The sequence below is a fragment of the Poromitra crassiceps genome (genome assembly GCF_964638095.1).
Source record: "Poromitra crassiceps genome assembly, chromosome: 2".
NCBI lineage: Eukaryota > Metazoa > Chordata > Actinopteri > Beryciformes > Melamphaidae > Poromitra > Poromitra crassiceps.
In genome coordinates this window covers 102,774,289-102,791,314 of record NC_139624.1, presented here as the reverse complement: position 1 = coordinate 102,791,314, position 17,026 = coordinate 102,774,289, and the positions used below count along the sequence as shown (strand labels likewise).

At 49.5% G+C, this 17,026-nt stretch overlaps 1 protein-coding gene across 2 annotated transcripts in view; it reads right to left on the bottom strand.

The window, feature by feature from the left end:
• Positions 1–17,026, bottom strand: part of LOC310772429 (neuropilin-1a) — a 78,342-nt gene that overhangs the window by 2,624 nt on the left and 58,692 nt on the right. Inside the window, exons 8-14 of one of the 2 annotated variants that reach the window (XM_083632242.1) lie at positions 13,039–13,183; positions 8,702–9,033; positions 7,149–7,293; positions 4,653–4,763; positions 3,237–3,287; positions 854–997; positions 125–402 (exon numbers count right to left, since the gene is read on the bottom strand). In XM_083632242.1, the coding sequence (XP_083488368.1) occupies positions 125–402; positions 854–997; positions 3,237–3,287; positions 4,653–4,763; positions 7,149–7,293; positions 8,702–9,033; positions 13,039–13,183 (1,206 nt within the window). The remainder of the gene's footprint in view (positions 1–124; positions 403–853; positions 998–3,236; positions 3,288–4,652; positions 4,764–7,148; positions 7,294–8,701; positions 9,034–13,038; positions 13,184–17,026) is intronic. The other variant, XM_083632243.1, reaches the window with a different exon arrangement.

The following is a 17,026-nucleotide window of genomic DNA, read 5'->3' as shown; positions in this document are numbered from 1 at the left end:
TCTACATAAGTGTTGGTGTCAATGGAAAAGCTGTGGAATATGGCCTCCTGCTGCACACATCTTCCACTAAATACATGGATGGTTTATTGGGACCATACTAACATCTTGGCAGTCTTTGATTTACCTGATAGGGTTTGTTGGAGTGCGGCACGAGGACACGCCCCTCCCGCCAGCGGTTGCCTTGGTGCCCACTGACGGTCCACAGCAGGATGTCAGCTGGTCCTTCCACGGTCTGCTTGCGCTGTTTGATGTGCAGAGTGCCGATGTGCGGCCCGAACATGTGGTACCAGAAGGACACGCACAGGTCCGTGTCGGGCGAGCTGACCATGGGACTGACCAGCCGGGCCACCTCGGTCTCCTGGGGACCCGTCGCTAACGTGTAGATGAAGTTCCCCGATCCACCTACCGGATGAATGCATTTGAATTACTGACAGAGAAACACTGCTAGATTCAGTCAATGCAGTGATTACCTCCGCCAGCGAGGGTATGTTTTCTGTCTGTCTGTCTGTCTGTCTGTCTGTCTGTCTGTCTGTTAGCAAGATTACGGAAAAACTACAGGGCCAATTTTCATGAAACTTTGTGGAAGGGCGTAGCATGGGTCAAGGACAAACCCATTAAATTTTGGAGTGGGACCGATCTGACTCACAAGATTTGCATATCCTAGCAGCCTGTACTATTGGCCTTGGTGGACGTCTGCGCTCTCCAAGTGGCCTACTAGTTTCTGATGTTTTACTTACATTATATGATTGCATGCAGTACACTGGTCTTGATTTCTGTTCTGTTACGAGATATTTCTTTCACATAATACATTTATTGTAAGGCCCAAATGAATTGTATCCCATAAGGTCCTCACCTGTATGGTCCATGTTGGGTCCAGTGTTGAGGGTGGGGGTCCCGCTGGACTGGATCTGCCACCTGGAGCCGGTATCTTCTGATGTCCAGCTGCAGAAGGACGGGTCGTTGGCCCAGCCGAAGTCACAGGCAAACCACAGGAAAGCTGCAAGGAAATCAAAGGTTAAGGTCAGGGTCCAAAAAGGTGCCAGAGGAGATCACATTGCATCAGCTCAAATGTATCTCCTGGATCATTCAGACATGTCTATCTTCATTATGCAATAAGTATTCAAAGTAAAATAAATTAGATCCCTGGCCAGAATGTTTGAATGTTTATTTATTTAAAAGGACAATGCACATTAATTAGTATGAGCACCTACGTCCATCATTGTGATAATGACATGAGTCACATGCTCTCCTATTAAAAATTGGGAAATTGCCAAAAGCTCTAAGCTTTACTGTAACAATGACCTGAGGGCCTGTCATGATATGACTGAAGGCTAGACTTGAGGGCTTCAGCCACTCATCCTTATGGTCTACTCTACAACCACTAGAGGGCAGCAAAGAACTGCAGGACTGAAGCCGGGGAAGTCTACAGCTGGAGGGGAGGTGAGGGAGGGAGGGAGGGAGGGAGGTACGGCCCTGACAAGAGAAAGAGAAGGAGCCGACAGCTCAGACCTCATGAAGACCATATACTGTATCTTGGCTCCAGTTAATGATCTCCTTTAATAAACGCAACACAGCTTGTAAAAGAAGGTACAGAGTGACACTAAGATGGGAGATGGCAGAGAGGCACAGCTAGAGAGAGAGAGGGAGGGAGATGGGGTCCGGACATCATGTCCAGTTGAAAAAGCAGCATTCACGGCAACCCACTGAGAGCGGAGGATTTTAATGAGAGCAGGGACTGGAGGTTTAAAGAGCGCTATAGTTGCAGTGAAGGGCCCTGTCCCACCAACACAATCCCCCACAGACACATGCCGTGCTCAAAAAGGCTCTGGAGAGGAGAGAAATGTTTGAGAGTTGGACTACAGCGAATTTCCCTTTTCAAATGGGATAAAGAAAGACTTCCATGGAACACAGGGGAGAGAGGGATGTTTGGGATGTAAGCCATGGCCTCAAACTCCAGAATGAGATGCGTTTAGAGACGGAGCGGGGTGGCCCTCCAAAGGATAGAACATTTGAGCCAATATTCCCTCTGATAATGGGTGGGTTTTAACTTGCTTCTGCAGGCGGCAACGCTATTTACCCATTAGACTACAAAGGATGCAATCCCACGTGGAAGCACATTTCAGGGGTAGGACCCGCTTTTTTATTTTTTTATTTGAGAAATACCATTCCCAATGAAATCCTTTGTCTTTCTTCCATTCTGAAGAGACTTTGACTGAGGCTACCCACCAACACGCTCTGGATGACATGAGCAGCCACATCACTCACTCGGCCATTCAATGAAAAGGAGGACATTCTTTTTTTATGCCATATGCCAATGGAAACTACATCTCTCAGGTGCATGCACACGCACGCACGCACGCACGCACGCACGCACGCACGCACGCACGCACGCACACACACACACACACACACACACACACACACACACACACACACACACACACACACACACACACACAGAGCTGATTAGCTTGCATGGCTTGAGACCCTTAACATGGAAAATCAGATGGCTAAGTGCTCACTCACAGACACTTACTTATGCTGACACGCACGCACGCACACGCACACACACACACACACACACACACACACACACACACACACACACACACCTCAACTCTCATTCTCATCTATTATCATAGCTGTGCCCCAGTAGACTGCAGACAGACCAGAGAGGCTGCTGATAGAGGGGGCTGGGTGGATGGAGCCTATGGCCCATTAGCCAAGGTCAGAGCGGGGCATAGCCTCTCAGCTGGCTGCTGCCTCATCAGAGTGGGGCGGGGCATAGCCTCTCAGCTGGCTGCTGCCTCATCAGAGGGGGGCGGGGCATAGCCTCTCAGCTGGCTGTAGGAGACAGCAGCACGTGTGTACACGTCTTTGTCGGCCCAGTGATTAGTGATTATGCTGAGGAGGCAGCAGCTAATCATCAGCTAGCCTCCCTCACCCTGTCAGCCGGAGCCTCGCACGTCCATATCATCAGCTCTAATAACACGCACACCTCCCAGCAGAGCCCGGACAGAGCTGGCAATCATTAGCTAAGGTACGATCTTGTATAAATCCGTGGAAATGAATACAAAACAAACCTTGGCATTTTGTGGCGTGCAACAAAATCCACATTTATTATAGTGGGATGAGGTGAGAGTAGTGATGAAATGCCATGATGAAAAAAGGCACATGTTGAAGTTGTATGCACCGTCTATTGCAATGGGAACTGAGGAAAAACTGTGAATGCTCACCTGGGATGGTGTCCACTTCAGCAGTAGGGGTCTCTGGTGTCGTGGTGCCACCTGCCACAATGCAACACATTAGCACAGTTAGCCTAGCCTGGCATAGAGTCTAGCCTCTACTACCCTCTCAGTAAATAAACCCATGCACTGAATCTATCCATGCAGGGGGGCACGGTGGCACAGTGGTCGCCTTACAGCAAGAAGGTCCTGGGTTTGTTTCCCGACTGGGGCGCTGAGGGTGTGTCCCCATCCCCATGTCCTCAGTGCCTACTGCCCAGGTGGGCTAGCTCGTCAAAAGGACCTTTCTGTGCGGAGTTTGCATGTTCTCCCCGTGCTCCCCTGGGGTTTCCTCCAGATAGGAACCCGCGCTAAAAACATGCAAAAAAAAAGATCTATCCACGCAAGCTAGGATTGGCTCATCAACATAAGCCTTATCTGCTCGTTCTGACAGGTGCCAGTGGATACATTTCCCCTGTCTGTCTATGCACTCTCATCAAGCACTTATGCAGTACATTTAAAACATGTGACTGAAACGGTGCCATGCTCTTCATTGGAGACTGCTGGTTAGCGGGGGGAGTGCAGGCAGCGGCGCAGGTTACTGGGTTAGTGGGGAACGAGGCCAAGCGGAGGAGGAGGTAGAAGGGGGAGGACGACGACAAGGCAAGGAAGGGGAGGGGAGGGGGACAGAGCCGGCTGTAGCTAGTTAGGTTTAGAGGCAGGTGTGTGTGTGCGTGCGTGCGTGCGTGCGTGCGTCTGTCTGTCTGTGTGTGTGTGTGTGTATGTTTGTGTGTGTGTGTGTGTTTGTGTGTGTGTGTGTGTGTGTGTGTGTGTGTGTGTGTGTGTGTGTATGTTTGTGTGTGTGTGTGTGTGTGTGTGTGTGTGTGTGTGTGTGTATGTTTGTGTGTGTGTGTGTGTGTGTGTGTGTGTGTGTGTGTGTGTGTATGTTTGTGTGTGTGTGTGTGTGTGTGTGTGTGTGTGTGTGTGTGTATGTGTGTGTGTGTGTGTGTGTGTGTGTGTGTGTGTGTGTGTGTGTGTGTGTGTGTATGTTTGTGTGTGTGTGTGTGTGTGTGCGATCTGTAGTGTAAGTGAGATACTCCTCTCCTGTGACTGTGCAGAGGTGGAGGTAAGAGGGAATGGATGCTGAAGGGGGAAGGGGGCTACAGGTGCAGGTAATTAGAGCCACGACCGCCTGTGTGCATGCGAGCGTGAGCGCGGATGCGTGTGCTCTGGAGCGTGTGCGGTGTAGATAGCAGATTAGTTGCGGTATCCAATCAAGCGGGGGCAGAGAGCGGTGAGGCTGCTGGTATCAAATCAAGAGGAGCAGACGAGGAGAGCCAGAGCAGAAGATGGGTTGGGTTAGGGCATTGGGGGGTTAGTTAGTTAGTTGCAGTTGCAGTCGCAGTCTCATGAGGGCGATGTTAGCACCTGTCGTGTCGTAGTCATCACCTGTGCCGCTGTGGCAGCTCGCCTGGTCGTCGTCACACTCATCTGATGGAGTGGTGCTGGCAATCGGCGTGGTAGGAGGGAGAGTGGGAGCTGTGGAGAGGGAGGAGTGAGAGAACAGACACCATATGTTAAAATTCAAGTTAGATATGTGACAGATGCCTTGACATACGATTTGTAGCAGATGAGTTGTTACTTTGTTGCTTTTATGCATTGGTACAATTCCACTTGGCTATTTGTGGATCATCACATTTGCATCGTATCACGTGTCCTGTAGTTGGGTCGCATCACTGTCTGCTCACTCAACTCTCTCAATCAAAACGAAGCAGTCGTGCACCAAGACCACCCTCTAAACAAGCTCTTTCTTCAGTGTGATTGCTGCGTTTGCATATGGCCAAATTAGCGGAACTAAGGGGGAAACCGTTCCAGGGTTTGAAATAACTGCTCAAAACAAAATAGGTGTGAAAACACCCCCAAAACTGTATACTCAAGCTCGCCGTGCTCCTCCCACTGTCACGAGATCGGTTTCAATCTGGGCCCTCATCTGGCCCTGAGCTATTAGCATCCCTCCTTTTATCAATCTGTGGAGGTTTGGGTGTATAAATAGAGCTGAAGTGAAAGCCTGCTGCTTTGGGCTTGATGCTTGGAGATGGAGAAAGAGGGCTCAGGATTGGCTATAGGCAGGGCCCCTGGCTGCCATGGCGGCCTATGATTATGGCTCGCCACACTTGGATGTGGGCAAGATCCAATCCACGCTCCACTGCCACACAGCCGTCGTGCGGTGTGTGTGTGTGTGTGTGTGTTTGTGTGTGTGTGTGTGTGTGTGTTTGTGTTTACGCTGACAGAAGTAATGAACGGGCTTCCCCACTACAGGGAGGGAGGGAGGTAGAGAGAGAAATGCAGAGACATATAGAAGGGGGGGGGGGGGGGTAGTGTGAAAAATGTATGTGTATCTGTGTGTTCTTGTGTGTGCGAGAGAGAGGGTGTGTTTGTGTGTGTGTGTGTGTGTGTGTGTGTGTCTTCTTGTGTGTGCGAGAGAGAGAGAGAGGGTGTGTTTGTGTGTGTTTGTGTGTGTGTGTGTGTGTGTGTGTGTGTGTGCGCGCGTGTGCGTGTGTGTGTGTGTCTTCTTGTGTGTGCGAGAGAGAGAGAGGGTGTGTTTGTGTGTGTGTGTGTGTGTGTGTGTGTGTGTGTGTGTGTGTGTGTGTGTGTATGTGTGCGTGCGTGTGTGTGTGTGTGTGTGTGTGTGTGTGTGTGTGTGTGTGAGCCAGCGGTCTCTCTCTCTCTCTCTCTCTCTCTCTCTCTCCCTCTGCGAGATGAAATATGAGGCAGATCAGCCCCTGTCAGATGCAGGGTGGGGGAGGTCAGGGCTGGGGTCAGCACTGCATCAGGGGAGCAGAAATGAGGATTTAGCCCTCCTACTATGGCGAGGCACACACTATACTAGACTATACTATACACTATACTACACACTACACTACAGGTACAAGCACCTGCATCATGTGCGTGGTTGTGTATGAGGCACACACTATACTAGAGGTACAAGCACCTGCATCATGTGCGTGGTTGTGTATGCCTGTAAGCATATGTTTGGCAGGGCCGGGTGAGAGCGGTTGCTGTGTGTGTTGTATTTGGCATTAACACTGAAAACAAGCATTATCATGGGACTAAAGCTCCCGGTGGGATGCCACGAGGCTTACAACGGACTGGGCCCACCGCCTCCCTGAAATCCAATATGTAAATCCACTTAGGGCCAGCCCGCTACAGCACACTCTTACATCGCTGAGCTGTTTCTACTCAAGAGCTTTGAGAGAGCGGCAGATAAGGAGAGGAAAAAGTATGGGGGGGTAATTTGAGAGATAGTGAGAGTAGCCGGCCGCGTAGACTTGCGTGCAGGCAGCTATGAAGGACGAAAGACGGCCAGGAGTTGGGATGAGTGCAATGGGGGGCAAGGCAGCAATAATCCTACTGGGCCAGGTGGGCTTTCATGTGATCCCCTCTAGGCGTGGCTCTGCTATAGGGGCTGCTTTGATCAAGACAACTGTCCCGTGTGGGGATCAAGAGCAGGAGCTGGACAGCTGTTGGGCTCAACAGAGGGAATCCTCATGCACATCTTTAAATACTCCTACTTTAAATACTACTAAGGCATCAAGTGCACACTATACTCGCATGTCATTACCCTGGATGATAGATGGCTCACCTGTGTGTGTCTGTGTGTGGACGAACACACGTGTTATCATGCATGTCAGATGGGTATACGCAATGAGTGTATTGTGCTTAACTGACGCAAGACACGCAATCCTATGGGGTAATTGGCATCAGTGGAAATGTCAGTACCTTGGGGTAGAAACGTCACCAACTTGGGTAGCGGCCGCGGGTGAACGAGGACTCATATGGTGTCAATGCAAGCGCACGAGCAGATGACTCACAACCCGAATGACATTCTAATAGCAGGTCTAAATGAGTCCCAGTGCACTGTACCTTCAATTTCGCAGCCCAGGAGCTCGAGTCGCAGGCCCATCCCGGCAGGAGTGGCCCTCTCTGGGTAGATTCTGACGAAACGGGTCAGCAGAGGCTCCACCGTCCTCAGCTCGGGAGTATCGTAGTTCATATTCCCCTCAAATATCTGACAAAGAAAAGGGGGGAAGGAGAGAGAGAGGAAAGAGTAGAGTGAGTGGAAAAAAGGACGTGAAGCACAATATTGCAGATAATGTCATTGCAGTGGCGAGTTTGAGTGATAGAGCTCTCCAAACGCAGAAACCCAGAGGCAGACTTATTCCTGTCTTGTGACAAACCAGCAGAGGGATGCTGGGAAACAACAGAAGATCTCTGTTGTCTTGCTGACATCTAAAGCGCTGCTTGGGTGACTGACGCAGGAGGCCAGTGGCTAAGACAGCGTGACATATACCTCTGTCAAAGGCAACTTCAGCTCCTTCCACTCTGCCTCAGACCCTCTACTGGAGGGAGAGATGAAAAACCAGAGGAGGAAAGAGGGGAATGGAGAGAGAGAGAGAGAGAGAGAGAGAGAGAAGCGGGCAGAGGAGGAGATGGAGGATTGATGGAGGTGGATTAATGGGTGTGATCACGTGAAGGAGCCTGCTTCGCCTTTGATGCTGGGACCTTCTCATGGCCAGGAGAAAGGGGAGAGAGGTGGCTAACTAGGACAGGGGGGATATGGATCCTCCTGGCTCCCTTCATAAATCAACCATCAGGCCATCTGGATCAGATTTATACCCTGTCAGGGATGCTTGTAATTGGGGACGGGCTCTTGCCACACTTCTTGGAGGTGTGGTTGTATGTGTGTGCTTGTATGTAATCTTTGTGTGTATGGGCGCGCATACGCGGTTGCGTGCACGTGACGAGTTCAAAGCGCACTGGCAGATAGATCCGGGGTCTCTTCTCTGTGGTGCACGTTCTCTCCTCTCCTCTCTCCTCCCTCCCCTCCTCTCCGCTGCCTCCCTTCACCCCTCCTACCTCTCTGGAGAGGTCTCACTAGCAGCCACTGAAAGGCTTTAACATTGTGTGCGGTGCAGAATACAAATTAGAGAGTGGGAACCGGGAAAGGACTTGGGGAGACGTCTCGAGATGCTTATCCTAATGTGATTCAAAGCACTGCTCAAATTGACTTGCAATGACTGCTGAATGACTCACAACTGCCGGGCGCAACGCTCCTGCCAAAATGGACTAAATGCGGCGTAATCCGAATCAATGTTGCTGCGTATCTGAGATATTTCTTTCTAGTATTCAAAGTAAAAATGTATGTATTTAAATAATTTTCTACTACTGAGGGTAAAATGTTATATCTGTCTTTTGGCTTTTGTTAGAAACCACACCATTACTTCCCTCCCTTATTTTGCCTACATTACAAAGGAGAGTCTCGGGTTTCTTTTTGTTTTGGGCGGTACTTACATTGTTCTTCTAACACTGCTGATTTGGGACATTTCAGACATTGTCCAGCATCATAAGGGATTCTACTATGGTACAAGCCAAGCCATTCTCTGCTACATGAAACACAGCCGACCCCCTGCTCTCACCTTTGGCTTGTTCCCGTTGGCATCCAGCACCATCCTCCAGTCAGAGCCGTTCTTGCTGTGCCCAAGGCGGAACTTCTTCATGAAGACTTTGTTCTCGCGGTGCTTCCCTCCCTGGATGATCATCCCCCTCACCAGCTTCTCCTCGCCCAGGTCCACCTGCAGCCACTCATTGGTGAAGGGCTGGGGCTGGGGCAGCAGGGTCCACCCCGAGCGGCTGGTCAGCAGGCGGGCGTTCTCCGGCACCCAGCTCCGGTCCGTATGGGAGGAGGCCGTGATTTGGGCGTCGGTGATCAGGCCCGATACCATGCCCAACATGCCTGAGCACGGGTACTCTGAAAGAGGGGAAAAGGGAGATTAAGATGGGGGTGTTGGCCTGTTCGTTTTTGATAAAGAACTAATGAAAAGTTGCAGGGATGAGATATGGCTTGATCTATATCCAAAGGCTTGATATTCAACATTATTTACCATGCCCAAAGTCTAGTTTGGCCAGTTTGAGGTTCATACAGTATGGGGGCAATAGGGAGAGAGTAACGGTGGAAGTCAAAGTGAGGACTACAATTCCCACAAGTCTTTTGTGATGTTGCTGTGATCTCTCTCTCTCTAGATCTCATGCATACTAATTCCTGTGCCTGCAGCGATTGTCTCTAGGCAGCCAATTAAAGCCCTCCTCTCAGTTGGTGCTTCCACCTCTGGCTTTGTGGGAGTGCTTCTCTTTTCATCTCCCTTATCCCCTCCTCCCTCCAAACACTTCTTTATATCTCTTTGTATTTCTCTACTGCTGCACGCATCTACCTTCTGCTCCACAGCTGTCAACATCAGTGGAACCCTTTTAACACCTCACTGTTTCCTGTCCGCACTTTCTTCTCCTCATTTTATTCTACCTTTCCGATCCTCTCCGATCCTAGTTTTCTGTCATTTTCAGTATTCTTGGACGCATAACTCCCATTGATTTCCAAAGGCAGACAGCTGTTTTCTTTTTTGCCTCCTGCTCTTAGAGTCTTGATCACATCCCTGCATATCGAGAGTGTAATTTAACCGTTATTACTGAACAGACTGATGCCACGTTCATTTAGTATGGGAAGAAGTAGAAGAACGGGTGACATCTTGTTGCCACAACTTATACCTGTTCATGTTTAATTCAAAATGCCCATATCCACTATAGCCATCTTGAGGTCAATGGTGGCGCTCATTCTTGTTATCACAAGGTATTTTATTATCTTCTTCTGAAAGACCTTGAGTAGGAGGATGGTGGATTTGCTGCCATGTTTTGCCGCCTGAGAGTCCCCCATGTCGTGCTTCCAATTAATCACCACTAGGAGGTTTTTCCCAGTCGGCAGCTCGTATTTGCAGTAAATCTGATATGCCTGAGTGCCTGTCTCTGGTCTGTCTCTCTTTCTAAACTTATTCCTCCACTTAAAGCAAAGACACTGAGTCTAGGACCTGTAGTAAGCAATAACATATTTACTATGTGGCTCCCACGGAGGATCAAACTGGCCATTATTACTTCTGTGTCTGTGTGAGACAAAGTGTGCACTGTACCGCTGCACGACTCAATAGCATCGCTGCATCTGGGAAAAGACAGCGAAGTGCTCAGAGAACAAGGCCTTATTCAGAATCCTCTGCCTTTCTGCTTATCTTAAACAGCTCCTATGCAGACCCGTGAGACCAATCCCTGGTCCTGCCTTTCTCTTCCGAGGAGTAGAAGAGTCCAAATCCGAACTCGAGGAACAAACGCTGGCAGCGCGGAAGACTCTCTGCTGTTTTCGGGGGTCTTTCTACCTCTTTCTTTCGTCCTCTGCCAAGACCTGTTTGAGTGCGATCAGAGGAGCTAGCCCCTGGTGGATCAGCAAAGCTAAGGCATTCCACTGAAAGAGACGTGTGTGTGTGTGTGTGTGTGTGTGTGTGTGTGTGTGTGTGTGTGTGTGTGTGTGTGTGTGTGTGTGTGTGTGTGTGTGTGTGTGTGTGTGTGTGTGTGTGTGTGTGTGTGTGTGTACCGTATGTGTGTATGTGTGTGTGTGAGTGATCTGGGTTTAGACACCGAGTGAACTCCCCGGGTCATCTGGAGCTGTGAATGGACTTCAGCTGCGATCGGAGAGGGTTGCACGCAACGACACACCCAGAGGAACATGTGTGTGGGTTGATGGTGGAGATGGTGAGATGAGGGTTCGGGTGGAGCATCAGTGGTGGATCACAACACCCATACACGTCACCCACCCTGGCTTATTTACAAACAACTGGGCAGTGGGGCGGGGCTTATTAATGAGTAGCTGCATGTATCAAAGGCAGAGGCACGCGACACACATGCTTCTGACCAGAATGATTGAGCAAATACATATTGGAGCATTCTGGGGTCTACCTCCGCCTTTCTTCTAAAGTCTAGTACTCCACGCTGTAGCTCTACTACACCCTCACCGTTTCATCTCAAGCCTTTTCTGTCTAAGGCTTTTCGATGCGGTTCTTGCGTTCGTTGGACCCATCATGGCGGCATCTCTCTGAAAAAGCGAACAGACACCAAAAGCTCTCAGTGCTCCTTTCCTCAGAAGCTCTTTTTGAATTTCTTGTCTCAGAGATTCATAATTCAAGGTACATGTAAGACGGGAGTGAGTCAAGGAGTGTATGCGGCAGTCAAGCGCCTCCCAGCTGTCTCTCTCTCTCCCTGACTGTGTCTCTAGCCTCTAGTGGAGCTGGCAGAGTCTTCAGAGCGCCAAGGGGTGCTGACGTCACCGCGGAGGCCCTGCGGTGCTTCTGTCCCTGTGATGTGTTTACGCTCTGTGCAGTGCGGTCTGGTCGTCTGCCCAAAACACACGCCCCAGCTGTAACCCTGCCCTCTGCCCTGACATGCACAGCTACACGTATGTAACACGTATGTAACACGTATGTAACACGTATGTAACGTTGAACTGTCTTAACACCACATGGATGTGACCTGACAATCTCTTAAACACAACTCTTAATCCTCAGCTAAAGCCTTGTCGAAGTGAGGACTAAAGCAATGATAAATGTGATCATCCTTTTCCTCACAAGAATAGAAAAGTAGGAGAGCACACACACGCAAACAATGCTGTGCCTAATGCACACTGCACCACCGTGTAAACACTAATAAACATTCAATACACACACTCATAAACCCATAGAGGCGCGGACAGATGTGCTGACAAACATACACACACAGATGAAAAAGAGCCACCCACCACACACACACACACACACACACACACACACACACACACACACACACACACACACACACACACACACACACACACACACACACACACACACACACACACACACACACAGACACACACACACACACACACACACACACAGCCACCCTTCTCATTAAAAATAACATGACAAAGAGGCAGAGATGCTATGAGCATAATTTGCCACAACCAAAGCTCTGTAGCCAGAAGACAGCAGACTGGGGGCTGGATAGGAGGGTGGGACCAGACCAGCAGGGGAGCTGGCACATTGGAGGGATTGGAGGAGAAGAGATATACCACAGAGAGAGGAAGAGGGACAGAGAGAGAGAGAGACAGGGAGAGAGCCTGTGTGCCTGCCAGCTGTTGGTTCCATCCATATTGAATGAGGTACATCTAAACATCAGGTAACATAAATACGTAATCCCCCCCTTCATGTGCCACTCCTCCATTATGCAGCAGCTTGCTTTAGCCTTAGAGGAGGACTCTCATAGACAGCTAGCTATCTTCTCACCAAGGTGTTTCTGCTGCTGGGGCCAGGAGGGAGAACACTGTAGCAGCCAGGTTGCAACAAGAAAAGGAGTCAAACCAACGGCACAAAGGAACACAAGCAGAAATGATCCCTTTTAGAGTACCAGGATTGCTATGGTGGAGACTCTGGAGATGATGCGTCAGTTCTTCTTCTTCTGTGGTGTTTTATGGCAGTTGGCATCCTTTATGTTCCATTACCGCCTCCTTCTGAATTTATCCATCCACTGTTTCCCTACATTCTGTCCCTCTTGATGTGCCACTTGTCCTCTTCTCCCTACTTATACTCCCACCACTTATAAAGCCTCAGGCAGGAAGGTCATCACTGATGACATCACAATTGCTCAAGTGACATCGCTGATGACATCACAATCGTGACTGATACCGCCACAGACACTGCCGCCACAGACACCAACCACCCACGTAGCCAATTTTAACTAAGAGAAGAGAATAGAAGGAGATACTCTCATGTGGTGAACGCACTTGAAACCGGCCTGTATTTAATCGGACACTAGCGGTGTTTTCAATGGCAGGTTTGATCAAACATAGAGCTGGAGTGTGTGTAGGTATGCATGCATTATCAGCAGGGGTCTCGGCAGCACTAACCTGATATCTTACAGCCATACACCTCGAAGCGCAGCGCGATGCCTGTTTCCCAGGTAACGGGCCGGAGCCGGACAAAGCGTGTCAGTGTGGGTTTGGGCAGCCTTGTCTTGGTCACGTCTGTCGGGTTGGTGTTGCCTTGGAAAACCTGCGATGGAGGCAGAAGAAAATTGAATTATTGACGGAATTTGCTGAGCATACAGGGAGAGAGAGAGATGTGCAGAGACCTCAGAAAGAGAAAAGCGAGGCAGTGGAAGATACAGATCAACTCAGAATGTACATAGGCCCTATGTGGAAAAGAAATCTGCAAATGGCGTGACATATTTGATATTTACCTCCGACGACGTTATGTTTTCGGTGCCGTTTGTCCGTCTGTTTGTTTGACTGACTGTCAACAGGATTACAGAAAAACTACTGGCCCAATTTCCGTGAAACTACGCGGAAGGGTGTGTAGCATGGGCCAACGAAGAACCCATTACATTTTGGAGCGGATCCGGTTTCCGACTCACGAACAAGCAATAAAAGCACCAACCTTAGCGGAGGTCTCTGCACGCTCTCCGAGTGCCCTTCTACTTCTACTTTCACTTGTTTCCAATGCTAATAAACTTTGGAGTGATTACCGGGAGTGATTGCTTCCACATTATCTCAAAGCACTTCCTATCGGACCACATGTTGCAGCACAAACGGACGGATGACCTGTGATTGTGTAACCTGAGGCGGCATGTAGTAACACTGACAAGAGCAGATTGGCTCAAGATGCCCCTTTTCCCTTCCCCGGGTGCCAGTTCTGCTCGCGCTTTTACTGCAGCGTCTTGGTTAAAGGTCAGAGATGTCACTGTTCCTCCCCTGGGGTCGGTTGACAGTTTACTAGCTCCATACGAGGAGGCCGCCCACCCAGCAAAACAACTCCCCGTAGTGCCTCACGGCTCATTGTGAGTAATTGAATCACATCGGTGACCGTGCGACCCGCTGACCTGGCCCGCCGAGTGGCTACGGGGCATGGAGGAGTCCAGCTGTGTTTACCCCCTGAGAGGAGCAGGGATGGACACACAAATAGACCGATACAGAGAGAGGGAGATGGGATGATATCGGCAACATTCTCGGTATCGGCCGATAAAGGCTTTAAAGGGACAGCTCACCCTAAAATCCTAAATACATATTTCCCCCCTCATCTGGAGTCCTATTTATCCATCTATATTGTTTTGTGTTAGTTACCTGGGGTTTGGAGATATCAGCCGTGGAGATTTCTGCCTTCTATCCAATACAATGGAACTGGATGGTACTCGGCTTGTGGTGCTCAAACTAAGTGCGAAAAAAATACAATTGAAAAACTCAACAGCAATGTCTCTTTCCAGAAATCATGACCAAGATAATCCACAGACTTGTTCTGAGCAGTTTTATGTAGGACCTATTTTTGACCGAACTACACCCCATAGCTAGCTGCTGCTCTAGCTGCTGCTAGTTTCATGTGGGCACTAGCTAGCAGCTAGTGGGTGTAGTCCGGTGAAACTGCTCACAACAAGGTCCCTGGATTATCTTGAGTAACCGGGTCATGATTTCTGGAAAGAGACAATGCTGTTGAGTTTTTCAAATGTATTTTTTGGTGCTTCGAGCACCACAAGCCGGGTGCCATCCAGTTCCATTGTATTGGAGAGAAGGCAGACATCTCTACAGCCAATACCTCCAAAACCCAGGCAACTATCCTAAAACAATCTACGGTAGATGGATAAATAGCACTACAGTTAAGAGGGAAAATATGTATGTTGGATTTTAGGGTGAGCTGTCCCTTTAAAGTGAAATATCGGCATCGGCCCAAAACAAACATTTCTGCCAATATGACAGGCCGATAAAATGACGCTTTAATTTATACCCAAATGCTCGATACTTGACTGAATGCTTGAATGAATGAAAGATCAATCAATCAATGAATCTTACAGGTTTGAAAGAAAATGTTTCATAAATAAAAAGTCGAAGTAGTTTTCTTATTTTGCCCAGTGAATGTGTACATTTTGAAAAACATTGTATTTATTTCTGCATCTGCCAGTGGACCATCACAATAAGAGTATGTATGATAATGTGTTAATTCCACTACAGGAGAGACTTGATGTCCTCTGAAATTGGGTGGAAAAAATGCACGCATATATCGGTATCGGCAATTGGTCAAAAGAGTTGGAAAATATTGGCATATATTGGCAGATTGTGCATCCCTAAAAAAGAGAGAGAGACAGACAGTGCAGTGACCGTCACTCCCCAGCTCAGCTAATGTGGGCAGGAGTCAGCCAGGGCACTGAAAACACCAACAGGGCTGAGCCATTAGTCTGTGCTGCCTGCCTGGCCCTCTGCAGCACATGTAGTCCCTGGGCAATACCTGTCAGCCATGCCACTAAGGGACCTGCAACAAAGTCATCCACTCTCTCAGCCATGCCACTAAGGGACCTGCAACAAAGTCATCCACTCTCTCAGCCATGCCACTAAGGGACCTGCAACAAAGTCATCCACTCTCTCAGCCATGCCACTAAGGGACCTGCAACAAAGCCATCCACTCTCTCAGCCATGCCACTAAGGGACCTGCAACAAAGCCATCCACTCTCTCAGCTATGCCACTAAGGGACCTGCAACAAAGTCATCCACTCTCTCAGCCATGCCACTAAGGGACCTGCAACAAAGTCATCCACTCTCTCAGCCATGCCACTAAGGGACCTGCAACAAAGTCATCCACTCTCTCAGCCATGCCACTAAGGGACCTGCAACAAAGCCATCCACTCTCTCAGCCATGCCACTAAGGGACCTGCAACAAAGTCATCCACTCTCTCAGCCATGCCACTAAGGGACCTGCAACAAAGTCATCCACTCTCTCAGCCATGCCACTAAGGGACCTGCAACAAAGCCATCCACTCTCTCAGCCATGCCACTAAGGGACCTGCAACAAAGCCATCCACTCTCTCAGCCATGCCACTAAGGGACCTGCAACAAAGCCATCCACTCTCTCAGCTATGCCACTAAGGGACCTGCAACAAAGCCATCCACTCTCTCAGCCATGCCACTAAGGGACCTGCAACAAAGTCATCCACTCTCTCAGCCATGCCACTAAGGGACCTGCAACAAAGTCATCCACTCTCTCAGCCATGCCACTAAGGGACCTGCAACAAAGTCATCCACTCTCTTAAATGTCACGGCGAGGCTCCTCTCCTCTCTGCTCGCCGACTATAAAATGGCTTTTTTCCAGAGCCGCGCTAGGCTCCGAACTGCATGCTCAGCATTTAGCAAATTGTACCTCTCCTCACAAAGCACTTTAGAGTCCGTGAAAAAACACAACACAGCGCCGGGCTTTCCAACAGCACCTTTAAGCCGCCACTTTACAGAAGGGACTGTGTACCTTGGAGACAGCATAAAAGAATCAGGTGTGGGGGTGTGTTTACACAGCAGCACAAACACGGCTGTTTGGACGCTCTTTTGCTAGAGAAAACTTCTTTTTCTGTGTTCCACTTGTTCCCTCAAGAGCGACCCCGTAGTATTTACCATGTCACGCAACTTGAGGACTGTCAAATAGACACACACACAGACCTCTGCCATGACCCTGTGGACACCCACAGTGAAAGGCAAAGAGGGGGCTGTTATGTGCTCCTCGCAGATGGACAAAAGCTGCTGTGTTTGACGGGCTGATCAGCGATCGATGGTTAGCCTACAGCTCCGTCACGCTCCGGTCAAGCGTGCCCGGCCCCCCCCCTTTCCTCCCTCCTCGTTCCCCTCTCTCCTGGACCCACCTAGCAGCTGCTCAAACATGACAACCTGACTCTTTCCCTCCGTCCCTCATCCTTTAAACTCGTGTTGATCAAGTCTTTTGTTGTCCTCCTTTGCTTTTAAGGCAAGCTGACGGGTGCCTGACACAAAACAGAGGCTACATTCCTCACAAAATCCCTCCTCCATGATGGCTACTGCAGTCTTGCGTTAGCGCTGTAAATACCATCCACTCAAACACAACTGTCGGCTA